This window comes from Ovis canadensis, chromosome 11, assembly GCF_042477335.2.
Source record: "Ovis canadensis isolate MfBH-ARS-UI-01 breed Bighorn chromosome 11, ARS-UI_OviCan_v2, whole genome shotgun sequence".
Classification (NCBI taxonomy): domain Eukaryota; kingdom Metazoa; phylum Chordata; class Mammalia; order Artiodactyla; family Bovidae; genus Ovis; species Ovis canadensis.
Window position 1 is genome coordinate 58,133,589 of NC_091255.1, and position 15,185 is coordinate 58,148,773.

A 15,185-nucleotide genomic window follows, 5' to 3' on the forward strand; every position below is an offset into this window, starting at 1 on the left:
ACGGACAGCGAGCAGCAATAAGGAGGGCAGACACCTTTCAGAAGTGATGAAAACCACAAATCCGCTGAATCGGGACTGAGGGAGGGATGGGGGGGGCGGTCACACAGGGGCGACAACAGAACAGGACAGACAACGAACCACCAACAAAACACACAAGCAGGGACAGGAACCCAGAGAGACCGACTGGGGAACCACGCAGCCCTCACTGCGCGGGGGCATGAATCCAGACCCGAACAAAGGCCAGGGAGCCGGCCGCCGAGCTCCTGCCTCACGTGCCGTCAGGTCAAGGGAACACCACCCCCCACCCCCAGCAGAGGGTCCCGAAGGAAGGAAGGAGGCGGCGCTCCCTCACGGGGACGCCCACCCCGGCGCCTGCTCACCGTGGACTCGGTCAGGCCGCCCACGGACACGGCCAGCCCCAGTAGCACGTGGTAGCGGTAGGCAGGCAGCCCCAGGAGGCGGGCCATGCACGGGAAGGCCTGGGAGGGCGCGCCCCAGTTCACGGAGGCCACGGCGGCCCTGCAGGACAGGAGCACAAGCTGGAGGGGCTGCCCCACGGGGAGCAGGGCTGTCCCCCCGCCCCGGAGCGGGGCCCAGTACCTGGGGAAGAGCCTCTCCAGCTCCGGCCGGGCGGGCACGTGGGGGATGGCAGGGCTGTCAGCGTGGAGCAACGCCAGGAACACGCGAGCTGCATGCGCACGGAACCGGTCGATCTTCTCGCTCGCCTGCTGGGCCAAGCAGCACATGAGCCGCTGGCAGCTGCAGACCAGAGCGCAGGGTTAGCTCGTCGGGAGCCGGGGAGTGGGCACCTGGGCCAACCCGGTGGCGGGTGGGACACGACCTGACTTCAGAAGCCCACGCGGGAGGTCTGGAGTGGAAGCAGTGGGCCTGACGTGACCATGGACTCCAAGAAGGGGAAGAAATGGAGGAAGGGGCACCTGCAGCCAGAGGAACTGGGCGGGGGCTGCCGGGGAAGCCAGTCCGGGTCTCCTCAGGGGCTCCGACAAGAGCAATGGAGGGGGCCTGGTGACCCCGGGCTGGCAAGGTGCCCAGAGGCAGCCAGTGTCCAGGGCACCAACAGAGGACAGGACAGCCAGTCCCCAGCGGCAGCAGGCACAGGGGCCCTGAGGTCAGGCTGGCTGTCCTCCAACAGGCCTGAACCCCAAGAAAGGCCGAGCCCGGGGCAGGGGCCCTGGTGTCGGGAGGGAGGGCCCGGGCTGCCCCTCTCCTCACACGGGGAGAACAGACTCACAGCGGGGCCTCGATCAGCTCTGGCTGGTTCCGACCCAGCAGGAGAGTCAGGTCCATCAGACTGGTCATGGCGGCCTCACGGACCCTGCAGAGACAAGGAGGGGTTGAGGAGCCGGCCTACTGCCCCAGGTGCTACATGACCACAAGCCACTGGGCAGGGCCAGGCTCAGGCGCCCTCACCCTGGGCTCGACAAAGGCTGCTGGCAGCCTTTCTCTGAGAATGCTTCTCTCACACATTATCTCAGAAACACCTGTCTGACACCCGAAGACAAACGGCCAGCGCCCAGAAAACTCTCCCACAAGCGCACACAGAGAAATAGCGCTGGTCTCCCCATGAACCTTCAAGCACGGAACATACCCACTCTACAAAGTCAGTTTGTTTTTTTTCTCCTGGCAAAAACACTTTTAAAGGCTTTTGGCTTTTTGAGGGATAAATGTATATAGAACAGCTCCTGCTTGCTGGTCTAACTCCAGAGTGAGAGCACCATTTCAAACTTGGGACAAAGAATACTCAGTCCAGCTGGTCAATGGGGACCACAAACACTGCCCCACATCAGCAGAGACTACACGCCAGGGGCACCCACCCTTCCACCAAAGAGTGAGCACCACCCAAGAGGCAGCACGCGCCATCACACGGTCCGAAGAACAGACCCTGAGCAGCCGCCTACACCAGGCGAGATGGAGACCACGGCTCTGCATTCAAGGCAGGCCCGTTGCCTGCTGCAGAGCCGTCAGCGTCCTCTGGAAGGACGAAGCAGAACCAGAGCGTCCTCAGTGTCCAGGATCCGCTCGAGAGCCACACGGCACACCAAGAACCCGGAAGAGGGGTCCCGTGTCCTGGGCAGACATGTGAGCCCCGGCTGCAGGCAGAGCACCATCGCCCACACTGCCCTGGCAATCAAGGGCCCAGCCAGGGTCAGAGCAGCGACATGGACCGCCTCTGGCCTCAGTGGGACACTAGTGAGAAGAGCAGGGGACGAGGCCAGCGCGAGCGCCTCACCATGCGCCCACGTCCCCACGGCTGTCGGTGGTGTAGTCCTTGAGACAGTCCAGCAGCGTGCAGTAAATCTGGGAGACGTTCTCTCTGCACAAAGCTTCATCTGGAGGCCCTTCTGCCCGCACGCCGACAGTCTGGCAAATCCTAAAATTAAAGCCGTGTGAAACCCAGCTAACGCCTGAGAGTCCCATGCAAGCTCTCCTGCCGTTCTCATCATTTTGGCTGGATGTGTCTTTCCTGACAGGATGCCCGCAGAACAGACCCGTAGCCTCAGAAGCAGACTCGGTAATGCTCCTGCACTAACACGGTGCTGAGTGACATGCTTCTCCAAGCCACGTTCCTAGTGTCTTCAGTTTCAGGGTGCGCCGGGGGCTGTCTGTGGCTGGTCCCTCCTACCCTGCCACCCCACAGAAGGCACTCCACGGGGCTTGTCAGAGAAAGGGCAGCCCCTCCCAACATGCATATGTGTGGCTAACGCCAGCATTCCCTCCACACAGGCAACCTGGGGGCCACGGTCACGAGCAGAAAACAGCCCCAGTCCCTGAGCAGGCCCACTGTCCCCAAAACACAGAGGTAGGTGCACAGTGGGTTTTATTATTCATTCTAATTATGACAAAACCGTAATCCTCTATGAGTTGACATGTTCTCGGACAGTCCTCTGAAAAAAGAAGAAACTAGAAAATAAAAATGTTTGCCTCAAAGTAGACTCAGCCCCTGACACACAGGGCTTCTCACACGAACTGCTGTGGACATCCCTCCATGCTCGGTCGCTGGCTTTTGAGAGAACAATGATTTTGGAGAGAAAAACCATCAGGGCTCACCTAGAGATGGCCTTCAAGGCATCCCGCCTGGCCTCAGCAAAGCTCACGTCCTTGGAAGAAATGTGGGTAACGGCCCTCAGGCCTGCGAGAACCTGAAAAGCAAAGGCAGGGCTGCTAGCCTGAGGATGCGTGCACCGTGCTTGCAGGTAGAGACCTGGCCTGGCACCCTGTGCCCAGAACACAGCACAGCACGGCTGGTGGCTTGTCCGGGTAGACCACACGCCCTGGAGAACACACAGAGCCCCGAGTGGGCTAGGGGTGCCTCCAGCCCTTCCCACGGCTGTCCTAACTACCCGCCTACCCACGCCCCCATCACTGGCACTGAGGCAATCTCTGCCAGTCTGGCTCCTCCCTCCAGGGCAAGACCCTGCACCCAAGGCCAGCCATTCCCTCCCGCTCCCTGCTTGGAGCTGGAGCCCTCGGCACATGAAAGTGCCCAGCTGCTCACATCCCCACCAGTTACTTCTGGAAGTGACAGTACCATTCTAAATGCCAGGTGTTTCAAATAGAAAAGCCCCCAGGCAGGGTTTGGATGGTCTATTCCCTGCCTTGATACCTAAGCTGGCCTGGTGCCTTGGATCCCAAGGTGTCAGGGGCAAGGGAAGGCGACACAGGTGAGGGGCACGTGTGCCAGGCACCTGGCCACAGTGACACCTGGGAGGTGGGCCGCTAGGACCATGACTGATATTTGAGTCGAGGGAAAGGGGAGCGTAAGGGGAAGAGATGGGTGGGCTGAGACCGACAGGGTCTCCTGGGTCTGACTCTGGCATGCACTCTCCCAGGGAGCTCAGGAGCCGAGTCAGGGTATGAGGGCAGCTGATGGATCGCCCTGAAAGGAGACAGGCCGAGGACCGTGGAGCTCAAGGGCAAGCAGAACCCTGCCCCCTGGCCATGCCAGAGCACAGGACCCCGTGCTGGGGAGAAAGGGCCCCTTCCCACGGAGGAGTTCTAGGGTGGGAGGCCCGGGACCCTTCACGTGGCCACGGGGGCAGCCTTCCCAGACGAGGCAGGAAACATTTGCTCCTAATGCAGAAAAGGCTGGATGGCACGCCACAGGCCAGGAAAGGCCGGGGGTGTTTCCACGGAGGCCGAGGCTCCCTCCTCTGCCAAGGATAGCTCCCCTGAGTCTCCTCAGGCCGGACTGCTCACCAGGTTCTCAAAGACCACTCACTGCCCTGGGTGTCCCCTCCCCTTTCTTACGGATGCACACGCTGGCCTGCAGGAACCCCTTCAGCCTACATATCCTGCTCGTGGGTCCGGTCCCACACGACCCCCACCATGCTAGGCCAGCCTCACCTGCTGGAGCCGGCCCTTCAGGAAGAAGGCCGGCAGGGCGCCCAAGGCCAGGGCACAGCCACAGCGAGTCATCTCCTCGGGGCTCTGGAGTTCTGCGAGATACAGCCTCACCAGCTCCTCTGAAAAGAAGGGACCAGAGCGTGACCACTGTTGTCCATTATCCACAAGACACACTTCTCAAGTACAGTCCAGAAGACGAGCAAACAGTGCTGAAGGAAGAAGGGAGGGGTGGCTTAGACTCCTAGAGTAGACGTGCTTTCAAAGCAGTGTAAATCAGCCAGACTGAAGAAAAGAGGTTTTCAGTAGGTGGTTTTAAGATTTTCATAAGCAATTTTAATACACAATTTCACTCTTGAGAAAATAAAGCCAACAGTTTTACCAGTAGTCAACCCAGTCACACTTCTGTTTTTCATTCACTAAGAACACAAATGCTTTCCTCAGAAGATGAGGATACTTCCTCAAAGACGGAGAGCAAATGTGGTCCCAAGTGGGACCCCCAGGGCCAGGTGCTCAGGCGCAGCAGGGGTGCAGGGGCCGCTCCACACGACGCCTGCGGCCGGTTGGGCAGAAACGGGCAGTGCAGTGCAGTCAGGCTGAGCGTGCGCAGGGCTGGGAAGGCAGACCATCCATCCCACACGGGAGAGGCCAGTCACGGGGACTGGGGAGCAACCGAAACAGAGGTCTTGACAGGGAGACACAGGAAAAGCGGGCCTCCCCTGCGGCTCGGCTGGTAAAGAGTCCGCCTACAATGTGGGAGACCTGGGTTCAATTCCCGGGTTGGGAAGGCCTCCTGGAGAAGGGAAAGGCTACCTACCCATCCAGTCTTCTGGCCTGGAGAATTCCATGGATTATACAGTCCATGGGGTTGCAAAGAGTCGGACACAGACTGAGTGACTTTCACAGGAAAGGGGGGCCTGCAGCTATGTAAGAATTCAAGGAAGCAAAGTGGAAAATCCAGCTCTGTGCTCTGGAAAGGCAGCTCCGAAGTCGAGGAAGGCCAGACGCCCTTGCTCTACACCTACCACAACCGATGAGGTTCGTGCCATCACTGCTTACACTTCAACACAGCAAAGCTTCTGTAACATGTACGTGAAAACCTTAGAGCCTCATATATTAGGGTAGGAAAAAAAACTGGAATTCCACTTGCACGGACACTAAAATGACATCTTTGGTGGAACTTACAATAACACACCTCAGCTGAAGCACGAAAAGCCTCTTTCTAGATGTGGAATCTGCGGATACAGAGGACAACTGTGCTAGCTCTTTAGGTAAAACTGCGTGTGGTACAAGGACACAGTATAACATCACTAATTTAGAAAGTCTATCAGAAGATCAAATGACAAAGTATTTTCTAACTTTTGAAAAAATTCACAGAAAGTAGATTTAGACTGCTGCATCCAGGATTCCAGATGCACAAGCTGGGTTTTAAAAAGGCAGCGGAACCAGAGATCAAACTGTCAGCATCCACTGGATCACAGAAAAAGCAAGGGAATTCCAGAAAAACGTCTATTTCATTAACTACGCTAAAGCCTTTTACTATGTGGATCACAACAAACTGCAGAAAATTCTTAAAGAGATGGGAAAACCAGACCACCTTACCTGCCTCCTGAGAAACCTGAATGCAGGTGAAGAAGCCACAGTTAGAACCAGACACAGAACAGACCGGTACAAAGTTGGGAGAGGAGTGTGTCAGGTTGCATACAGCTGCCCTGCTTATTTAAGGCACATGCAGCGAATATCCTGTGAAATGCTGTGCTGAATGAATCACAAGCTGGAATCAAGACAGCAGGGAGAAATGCCAACAACCTCAGATATACAAACGGCAGAAAGTGAGGAACTAAAGACCCTCTCGATGAAGGTGAAAGACAAGAGTGAAAAAACTGGCTTAGAACTCAACATTCAAAAAACTAAAATCATGGCATCTGGGTCCATCACTTCATGGCAAATAGATGGGGAAAAAATGGAAACAGTGACAGACTTCATTTTCTTGGACTCCAAAAATCACTTTGGACAGTGACTACAGCCATGAAATTAAAAGACACTTGCTCTTTGGAAGAAAAGCTATGATAAACCTAGACGGTATATTAAAAAACAAACATCACTTTGCTGACAAAGGGCTGTAGAGTCAAAGCTATGGTTTTTCCAGTAGTCATCTATGGATGTGAGAGTGGGACCATAGAGAAAGCTGAGCACTAAAGAACTGATGCTTTTGAACTGCGGTGCTGGCGAAGAATTGAGAGTCCCTTAGACAGCAAGGAAATCAAATCAGTCGATCCTAAAGGCAATCAACCCCAAATATTCATTGGAAGAACTGATGCTAAAGCTGAAGTTCCAATACTCTAGCCACCTGATGCGAAGAGTCAACTCACTGGAAAAGACTCTGATCCTGGGGAAGATTGAAGGCAGGAGGAGAATGGGGTGACAGAAAATGAGACGGTTGGCTGCTGCTGCTAAGTCGCTTCAGTCGTGTCCAACTCTGTGTGACCCCATAGACGGCAGCCCACCAGGCTCCCCCGTCCCTGGGATTCTCCAGGCAAGAACACTGGAGTGGGTTGCCATTGCCTTCTTCAATGCATGAAAGTGAAAAGTGAAAGTGAAGTCGCTCAGTCGTGTCGGACTCTTAGTGACCCCATGGACTGCAGCCTACAGGCTCCTCTGTCCATGGGATTTTCCAGGCAAGAGTACTGGAGTGGGGTGCCAGTGAGATGGTTGGATGGCATCACTAAATCAATGGACATGAGTCTGAATACACTCATAAGAGATAATAAAGGACAGAGAAGCCTGGCATGCTGCACTCTATGGGGTCGCAAAGAGTCAGACAAGACTTAGCGACTGAAAAATAACCCATGATTCTTCCAAACTTAAAATAATTTTTGAAGTGTTTCATATATTTTTGAAGTAACTGCAATAAATATTCTGTAATATGATACAGAGGAAAGCTACAGGGCCACATAACATGTAAATACAAAGTTTTTTAATATGAAACTAACACTCCTGAACTAGACCCTACAAACAGGACCATGTGATGCGTCAGATAAACTTCAGCTTAGAGTTTGGTTCTGGAAAAACCCAACTGATGCAAGGACATGCAACAAGACAGCTACTCCGACGCTGTTCACAGGAAGAGGAAAAGATAACACACGAAGGGCACGTGCCAGAAAGACACTGTGGGTCACTCTAAATGCATTCAACCATGAACTAGAAAAGTCTATGAAGTAATCACTGAAAGAGCAGACTCCAAGGAAGAAGCGTGAAATCAGGAGGTCGCGGGAAGGCAGCAGAAACGGACAACTCTGAGCTGACATCCTGGGAAACGAGTGTGAACGACAGTCCCCTGATAATGAAGGCTGGGCCCCGAGGAAGACCAGGGACAGGACAGGAGAGAGGTCCTCCCAGAGACACAGAGCTCCGCCACAGCGCTGGGAGCCTCCAAAGTCCACAACAGGGCAAAGCCGACTTAGAAACATAACTTAAGAAAATACTGCTGAAATAAGAGTCGATTCTACAGTAAAGTGGTAACATCTGGGGAACTGAACCCCACGTGGCCTCAGAGAAATCTGGCTCCAGGTGAGGATGGGATGGGCTGAGGAGGGGGCGGCATCACCACGGCCTGACGCCCTCTCTCTACCCCCCAGGCCCGTCCACACTACAGCAGGAGAGGCAGGCACCCCACAACCACCCACCCCCCAGCCCCACTGGATGCAGGGCTGAATGCAGACACCCACTCACCCTGCGCGGCAGCTTCTGCCTCCCCAGGTTCCCGGGCGTGGTACTCGCTGCAGAGGGCGGCCAGGGCCGACACAGCCGCCTCCTGAAACGGAGGAGACGTGAGTGAGCTGCAGGCTCCTGGTCAAGGAGCAGCCAGGTGGCCCTGCGGTCAGGCCAGTGACTTGGTTTGAAAGACCCAGAAGCTGAATGACATCATCCTTTCTGGTATGTCTGCTAGACAATGTCATCATCGTCAGTCAGATGTGGTCATAAGTTTAATATTCTCTGCAACTAATACGCTGGATATAAAAGTTATTTCCTCCATATAGTACAAATTTCACGTCTTTCCATGTGAAAGGCAATAATAAATGTGGCGTTTTATTCTTTCCCAGCTGAAATGATGATGGAAAAGCATGTTAAACACCAGCAGCAGCGTGGCAAGGCCCCTCAGGCGAGCCACGCAGAGGCCTAGAATGGAGTGGAGCTGCGGTCCCAGGAGCACTGGGAACAGGAGTGCCTGGACAGGAGGAAGGGCTGACCCAAGGCTGGAGCACCTCAGGGGACAAAGCGCAGGAATGGCGTTCACACCACACAGAGGTCCCTGGCCCCTCCTGTCGCCTCCACAGTGACTCACCCAAGCCTTTCTCCATGGTAACGACCGCATGGGGCAGATGCTGGGTTCGTGTGTTCTTCCCAAGTGAAAGTCGCTTGGTCACATCTGACTCTTGCGACCCGATGGACTATACAGTCCATGGAGTTCTCCAGGCCAGCATCCTGGAGTGGGTAGCTCCCTTCTCCAGGGGATCTTCCCAACCCAGGGATCGACCCAGGGGCTCCTGCACCCCAGGTGGGTTCTTCATCAGCTGAGCTACCAGGGGAGCCCGGTTCTTCCCAGGGCTCCTTCAGATCTGGGAGCAGCAACAGAGGTGCTGGGGGAGGGGTGTCCTCATACAAATCAGAGGAGCAGACCAAACCACGATCACGACTGGCGTGAATGAACTATGGGTGTGTCTTTAAAAGGACTTCTGACACTGATCATGAAGATCTCAGATTCAACTGGTAACGCTGTACCTGGATTCTACAGGATGACAAGGTTACTTGTAAAAAAAAGGGATAAGGACTGAAGATATGTCCTATTCACCCAACAGAAAAGCTGAGACACAGGAGGCTGGAGAGCTATAAGAAAGACCAATATGTACTCCCACTCCTTCATCCTCCACATCAAAGCCTAGTCATTATCAATGCCAAGGCTGTTATCCCTGCGTGGGGGTGGGGGTTGCAATGCTGCTAGTCCAAAGTTCACCTGTCCTGAGGCAGGACAGTGGTGGCCACGGGGACGGGGACACACACCACACTCTCTTGCTCACTTGGCGTGACTGACACTGACATGCTGTCACAATTCTAGCAGTTTGCTCATCTGCACGTGAGCGTCACAACAGGAGCCTCCAACCCTAAATTCTACAACTCTGTAGGGAACATGTTTAGAAGGCAAATATAATTAATAAGAAACAATAATAAAAAATTTAAATATTCTGGTCAATGATGGCTGCATTAGTTGTCCTGATCATAAATTACATAAACAATATCATTCAGAATTCCAAATAGAATTACTGGCATTTATCAATCATGTTGGTCTACAAAAGGGACTCATAATGCACACAGACCTTTGAAAGACTCAAATATTTATACACAGCGCAAAAGCCAGAGAGCCCTTGCTCCCCACACCTTTATATGTTGTCGAGAGTGACTTGAAATGAGGTGGAGGTTTCTCAAGGTGTCGTTTATCAGCCACTGCCAACCATCTGTCAAAGAAACAAATTCATTCAGCTGGTAAAGAACATTTGTATTAAATTAGAAACACCACCACACGGATCTTCTATCTCTCAAGTCAAAGTAGAATGGTGACCTTTGAGAGGAACCTGCAGGAAACCTGAGGTGCACGTTCTCCAGGTGGAACGAAACTCTAAAGGCCTTTGCCCTCTCCACCTACAGGCGTAGACTCTTCTTTCTGCTGTTGAAGTGTGAAAACTGTCACGATGGGCAAGTTTTTATTACACCTGCAAGCTCCAAGTGGTCTTTGACTGTACTTCTTCCCTGAACAATCCCCCCACCAATAAAAACCAAACACAAAATTCAACTAAATCTAATACCTGGAAACAAACACTAACTCACTTTTTTCTTTTTCCTCAAGTTACAGAACTTCTGAGGCTGTAGGGCAAAGAGCCAGCACAGCCCAGCAGGGGCGGTGACCCCAAGGCTTTTCTCACTACCTTTCTGTGACCAGTGGCTACAGAACGTCAGAGCCTGGAGACACTCCAGACAAGCACCGGGGCTGGACTGCCACCCCTGGAAGAGCCGAGGCAGCTGCTGGCCCTCCCCTCATCCTGCGAGAGCCTGCCCCTTGGGCTGGCACCATCCAAATGGGAGAGGAATGGCCGAGAATGCCTGGTGCTGGGCACAGCCGTGACAGGCAGAGCCCCAGTCGGGAGCCCTGAGGAAGGAGCTTGAGCCCTTGGAAGAGAAGGGAGAATCTCTGCTTCTGTGGGGAGAGTGTGGGGGATGTTCCCTGTTTACAGTGGGTTCTTAACAGCAACCTCAAAAGAGATTCTAACAGGATGGAATTTACCATCCACCCTAACAGGCTGGTCTTCAATTTTCAAGCTGAAGTAGTTCTGGAAGAAAATGCCACAATGTGAGTCACTGGAGGAGAGACGAACTTACCAATCACGGCGTCACCTCTGAAGGGCATTTTGGAAAGGGCCAAGTTTTCTATTAAAATGCACACTAGGAAGAAAAAGGATGAACGCAATGTCATTTCCCTAAAGTGCCCATCCCAGCACCCACCCTGACGCACCTGAGCCCAGCGCTGCCAACACCAGCCTTCCTGCCCCTGCCCCTCAGCGCTGGTATCCGGAGGCAAGCCCCCAGCATGTCCTCAGCACCAGTCGTGGGCCAGGCTCGGGGGCAGTGCCAGGAGCCAAGAGCAGCAGCATCATGCCGGTGCCCTCGGGGAATCCTGCCCAGACAAGGGAGCGACACGTGGAGACTGCAGGTTTGACCCCCATACGAATCCCCAGGGACAGACAACTCAGCTCTCAAACCACGGACACCCACAAGTGACCAGGCGCTGTGGCTGAGCAGCAGGCACCTGCCCGATGAGGACCAGGGAGACGCAAGTTCCCCGTGGTGGGGTGGGGGGGCTCCCCCACGTCAGGTCAGCACCAGGGTCCAGACAGGGTCAGAGGAGGTAACATGTATCACCCCCACGGGACAGTGCCCAGATGAGCCACAGTGCGCAAAGCTCTGGTAAACTCCTGACTTCTGTAAATAATGCAGTGTCCATTTTAATAAACCACCACTTCTGCACGTGGAAACATAGCCCAGTAGAGCTACTCAGTGGCCACCACCACAAGGACACCTGAGCTTCTGTGTGGTGGCCTCACATGACGGTCCTGGCACCAAGGAGGCTCTGCTGTGGGGACCATTGCAGGGACCTGACCTGCCCGGCACCTGCCCACAGGCCATGTGCCTCAGCCCATTCCGCATGGCTCCTCACGCCTCCCATTCACACAGCAAATGCACCCCCACCTCTACGATAGAACAGCCTATTGGTTTTCTCCTACTGAATGAGTAGTTTGCATTTGCTGAAAAAACTCTATCACTACAGAAAAATAAGATAGAAAACCACCACTGACATTTTGGTGGCCATGTAATTTGGGGGTCCCATCACGGGCCTTCACAGGCTGAGAGAGCACAGGCACCCCTCCCGTCAGCTCGGTGCCCTGACCCTGTCTTCGCCACCTTGCTCCCGCCTTGACCCCAAAACTAAGCTGAGCTGGAGCATGGCTCCCATACCTCCTCCCACGCTCGGAGGGTCACAGACCACAGGCAGCCCCCGTGGCTGGGCTGGGCTGGCAGCCACAGACCCCAACCTCGGCGCCCACGGCAACAAAGGCGCCCTGTGCCCGCTGCGCGCCTGCACCCATGTCTCAGCAGGGGCGCCCGCCACTGCCCCCAGGGACCAGGGACCGGCGGCGCTGTCCTCTGAAATGCTGCCAGGCCAGCGAGGAAGCCAGCTCTGCAGTCTCTGCGAGCACGGACGCCATCCCGCCTCCTCACGCTCCCGACTCCCACCGTCCTGAGCACAGACGTGACCTGCAGGCATGAGGGGGCCTGGGGGCCGGAGGAGGGGTGTCCCAGCAGAGCCAGGATGCACACAGGACCCCCCTGGCTCCAGCTGCCAAACCGCTTTTCTTCTCAAACAACATAACTGACCACAGGAGAGCCCGCGCTCTTTAGCAGACGGGCAACATCCCACACTATGGTTATGAAACTGTTAACCCAACATTTCCTGTCGGGCTCAGCTCTCCTTCCAGTTTCTGTCACGTCAGACAAGATGGCCACACATATCCCGTCAGCACACAGACTGCCTGTCTGTCCAGCAGGATGCCTGTCACCCCTACACGTTTTGGGGGTGCAGAGTCCTAGGAGTGGCCCTGCAGGGCAGAAGACTGCACATTTTTCATCCTAAGAGACAATGCCTTTGGCAACCCGAAAATGCTGTAACAACATATATTCCAGAGCAGGCACTCCACTGGCAGAGGGCCACCCAGCTCTGACTTAGCCATTATGATCGAGGAGACGCATCCTCCTCGTGGAGCTAACCAGCATCTCCCCAGCAACCGGGTGAGGCTGAAAACTTCCTGAGTAGGAAGTTTTTTAGGGATCAATGTGATCCTCTGATTTCTCCTAAAATTTCTTTGAAGTTTTAAAAAATGTATCTCTTACACGTAAGTTTAATCAGAAATTAATCTGTTAAGTATCCGTTAATCAGAAATTTGGTTTTGTGTGTGTGTGCAGTGGGTACACGATTTTGTTTCCTTCCGCGTGGTTCCCTGGGACAGCATCAACCACTCTATCAGCTGCCCTCTTCAGCGAGGCTGGAAACACATATCTTCTTTGTCATACGTGAAATCCCATGTACGTTTGAAACTTCTGATTCTCCCTTCTGTTTTACCAGTCTATTCAGCTGCTCCTAAGAAATGCCATTCTGCTTTGAACAGAGCAGTTCTGAGGGCTGGAGGAACGGACACCCCCCACCCCTCGCCACTAGCCCGCCCCTCCCCTGGGTGAGGGGCTCTCCTGTACCCGAGCCCAGCATGGCACCAGCCCAGATCTGGCGCCTGATAAGCACCGAGTCCTGGGTTTTCTGGTAGGTTTAGCTGGAAAAGCATCAGGAAATCCAGATATTTACATGTTGGCAACTTTTGAATTCCCCGCAAACATTTAAACATAACCTTTAAGAACTGTTCCTTGCTCTACATTGACATTTAAAGATCATACTGAAGAGGGAAAGATGGCAACATTCGCATTCCTAACTTCATCACCCTTCACGGCAGACTTGCCTCTCTACTCATCCATCCCACCTCAGCAGCCGCCAGCCCCGTGGCTACTAAAATGTATCAAAACCCACAGAAGCTGAAAAAAGAGCCTGGAGTGAACATACACAGGAGAAGCAGCGGGCTGAGCGGGCAGCCCTGAAGTTGCGACGTGCAGGCCAGGTGCACCGCCAGGGTAACTCTGACCAGAGAACGGCTGGGCCTTTGTCACTGCAAAGGAACCCATCAGGGAACTTTACAGGTTTGAAAACAAGTAGATAAATACCCTTAGGACTTTTGTCTTCCCTCGGTGGTGGGAAAAAAGGACCTTGACCCACAACCCGCAGCCTCTGTTGCTCAGACCTACCTGCTTGTCTCATGAGCTCTCCTCCCAGACCCCTGAAAATTAATGAAAACAAAGTTAAAACTCTTGTTATACAAAACAACGTACATATTTTCACCAAGTAACAGATGTAACTTCAGGCTCCAAAAAGTATTACCACGTTAAAGAGCTGCATTCGTTGTTGGTCACGTGAACTACTTTTTATGAAAAGAAATGAAAATAGGTGCTGTGACCGCTTACGTGATGATTTTCAGTTTTCACTGGAGCCTCCAATCCCTGGTATGAATTATATCACAGAATCACATGTAACAAATTCCAAACACTGTAATTTTTACTTTGTAAAAACTACAGGAACTTAAGGCACCGGGAAGATATCATCACCCAGCAGGACCGGGAAGCGGGGCTCCCCACCTGGACCCCGACTGACGAGGGATGCCAATGGGGAGCGGGTGGACATAAGCTCGAGAAACACCCCGGGAGAAGGTAGGAAAGCTATGAGACCACGGCTGCTGGCCCAGGCAGAGGAACAGGATTCGAGTTTGCCCTCCTGCCTCAAACAAGTGGAAAACTGGACAAAAATTCAGAGGCTGGCAGACAGAAGTGTGGAAGGAGGGAAGGAGTAGCCAGGGCCCAGCGGGGAAGCCCCTGCGGATGGAAGGTGGGGAGGCCACGGCGGCCGGAATCTGAGGGGACGCGGAGCAGCACCCCCAGCGCTGACCCTGAGCTGCACGTTCGAGAAGAGAAACCACCTGAGCCTGAAAAAAGAAAAACACTCCTAAGGAGAAGGCGGGGCACGCGCGGGAATCCATACAGGCGGGGAGGAGCCCCCCTCAGTCAGAGCACTGGCCTCCTTAGGCACGAGGCACCAGAAGACCCCTCGGAAGGACCACCTGAGCAGCCGGCCCACTTGTTTCGGCCCTACCAAGCCTCCAGAGCTGGCTGTGAAAGGATCCAACTGCGCCCACCAAGCGAGCAGCACCGGACAGCAGCAGCTGGCGCCCAGCTCCCCACTGAGAGTCCAGAACACACGCCATGACCCCAAGAAAACCACCCACACAGACCCAGCAGCTCCCCAAGAGGACGGAATACACATGCAGGGTCGTCAGAACAGCTCTCAGCTCATGCACGCGTCCCAGGAGGGGAGGAGAGAGACTGAGTCATAGCAAGACACAGACAGGACCTCAAGAAATAAAACCACAGATCTGAAAAGGAAAGTGCACCAAACGCAATCAGTGATGGGGACAGAAACCAAAGCAATAAAAACGAAGAGGTTTAAAGAGACCCTGCTCAGAGACAAGCGTGAAAATGACAGAGGAGGCCATTCAAATAGAGGTGGGCCAAGTACGGGCAGCTTAAGTCACAGGAGGAGTAACAAGGATGCTACTGAATTA

The 15,185-nt window shown here is 54.0% G+C and overlaps 2 protein-coding genes across 9 annotated transcripts in view; one reads left to right on the top strand and one right to left on the bottom strand.

Moving 5' to 3' along the window:
* Positions 1-12,910, top strand: part of B3GNTL1 (UDP-GlcNAc:betaGal beta-1,3-N-acetylglucosaminyltransferase like 1) — a 131,732-nt gene extending 118,822 nt beyond the window's left edge. For 2 of the 5 annotated variants that reach the window (XR_011246830.1, XR_011246827.1), the window contains 3 exons: positions 2,746-2,821; positions 8,466-8,724; positions 10,265-11,447. The gene's annotated coding sequence lies outside the window, so the exon portion shown is untranslated. Of the gene's footprint in view, positions 1-2,745; positions 2,937-8,465; positions 8,725-10,264 lie in introns of those variants that run through there. The other 3 variants (XR_011246828.1, XR_011246832.1, XR_011246831.1) reach the window with 3 other exon arrangements.
* TBCD (tubulin folding cofactor D) overlaps positions 1-15,185 on the bottom strand; it is a 142,485-nt gene that overhangs the window by 11,205 nt on the left and 116,095 nt on the right. For all 4 annotated transcript variants that reach the window (XR_011246826.1, XM_069541844.1, XM_069541845.1 and 1 more), the window contains 10 exons: positions 13,819-13,850; positions 10,795-10,857; positions 9,799-9,875; positions 8,095-8,176; positions 4,366-4,484; positions 3,070-3,161; positions 2,252-2,392; positions 1,253-1,336; positions 601-759; positions 381-519 (listed from right to left, as the gene is read on the bottom strand). Coding sequence is in view for 3 of the 4 variants with exons in the window: in XM_069541844.1 (XP_069397945.1) it covers positions 381-519; positions 601-759; positions 1,253-1,336; positions 2,252-2,392; positions 3,070-3,161; positions 4,366-4,484; positions 8,095-8,176; positions 9,799-9,875; positions 10,795-10,857; positions 13,819-13,850 (988 nt within the window). In the remaining variant the exon portion in view is untranslated. The remainder of the gene's footprint in view (positions 1-380; positions 520-600; positions 760-1,252; positions 1,337-2,251; positions 2,393-3,069; positions 3,162-4,365; positions 4,485-8,094; positions 8,177-9,798; positions 9,876-10,794; positions 10,858-13,818; positions 13,851-15,185) is intronic.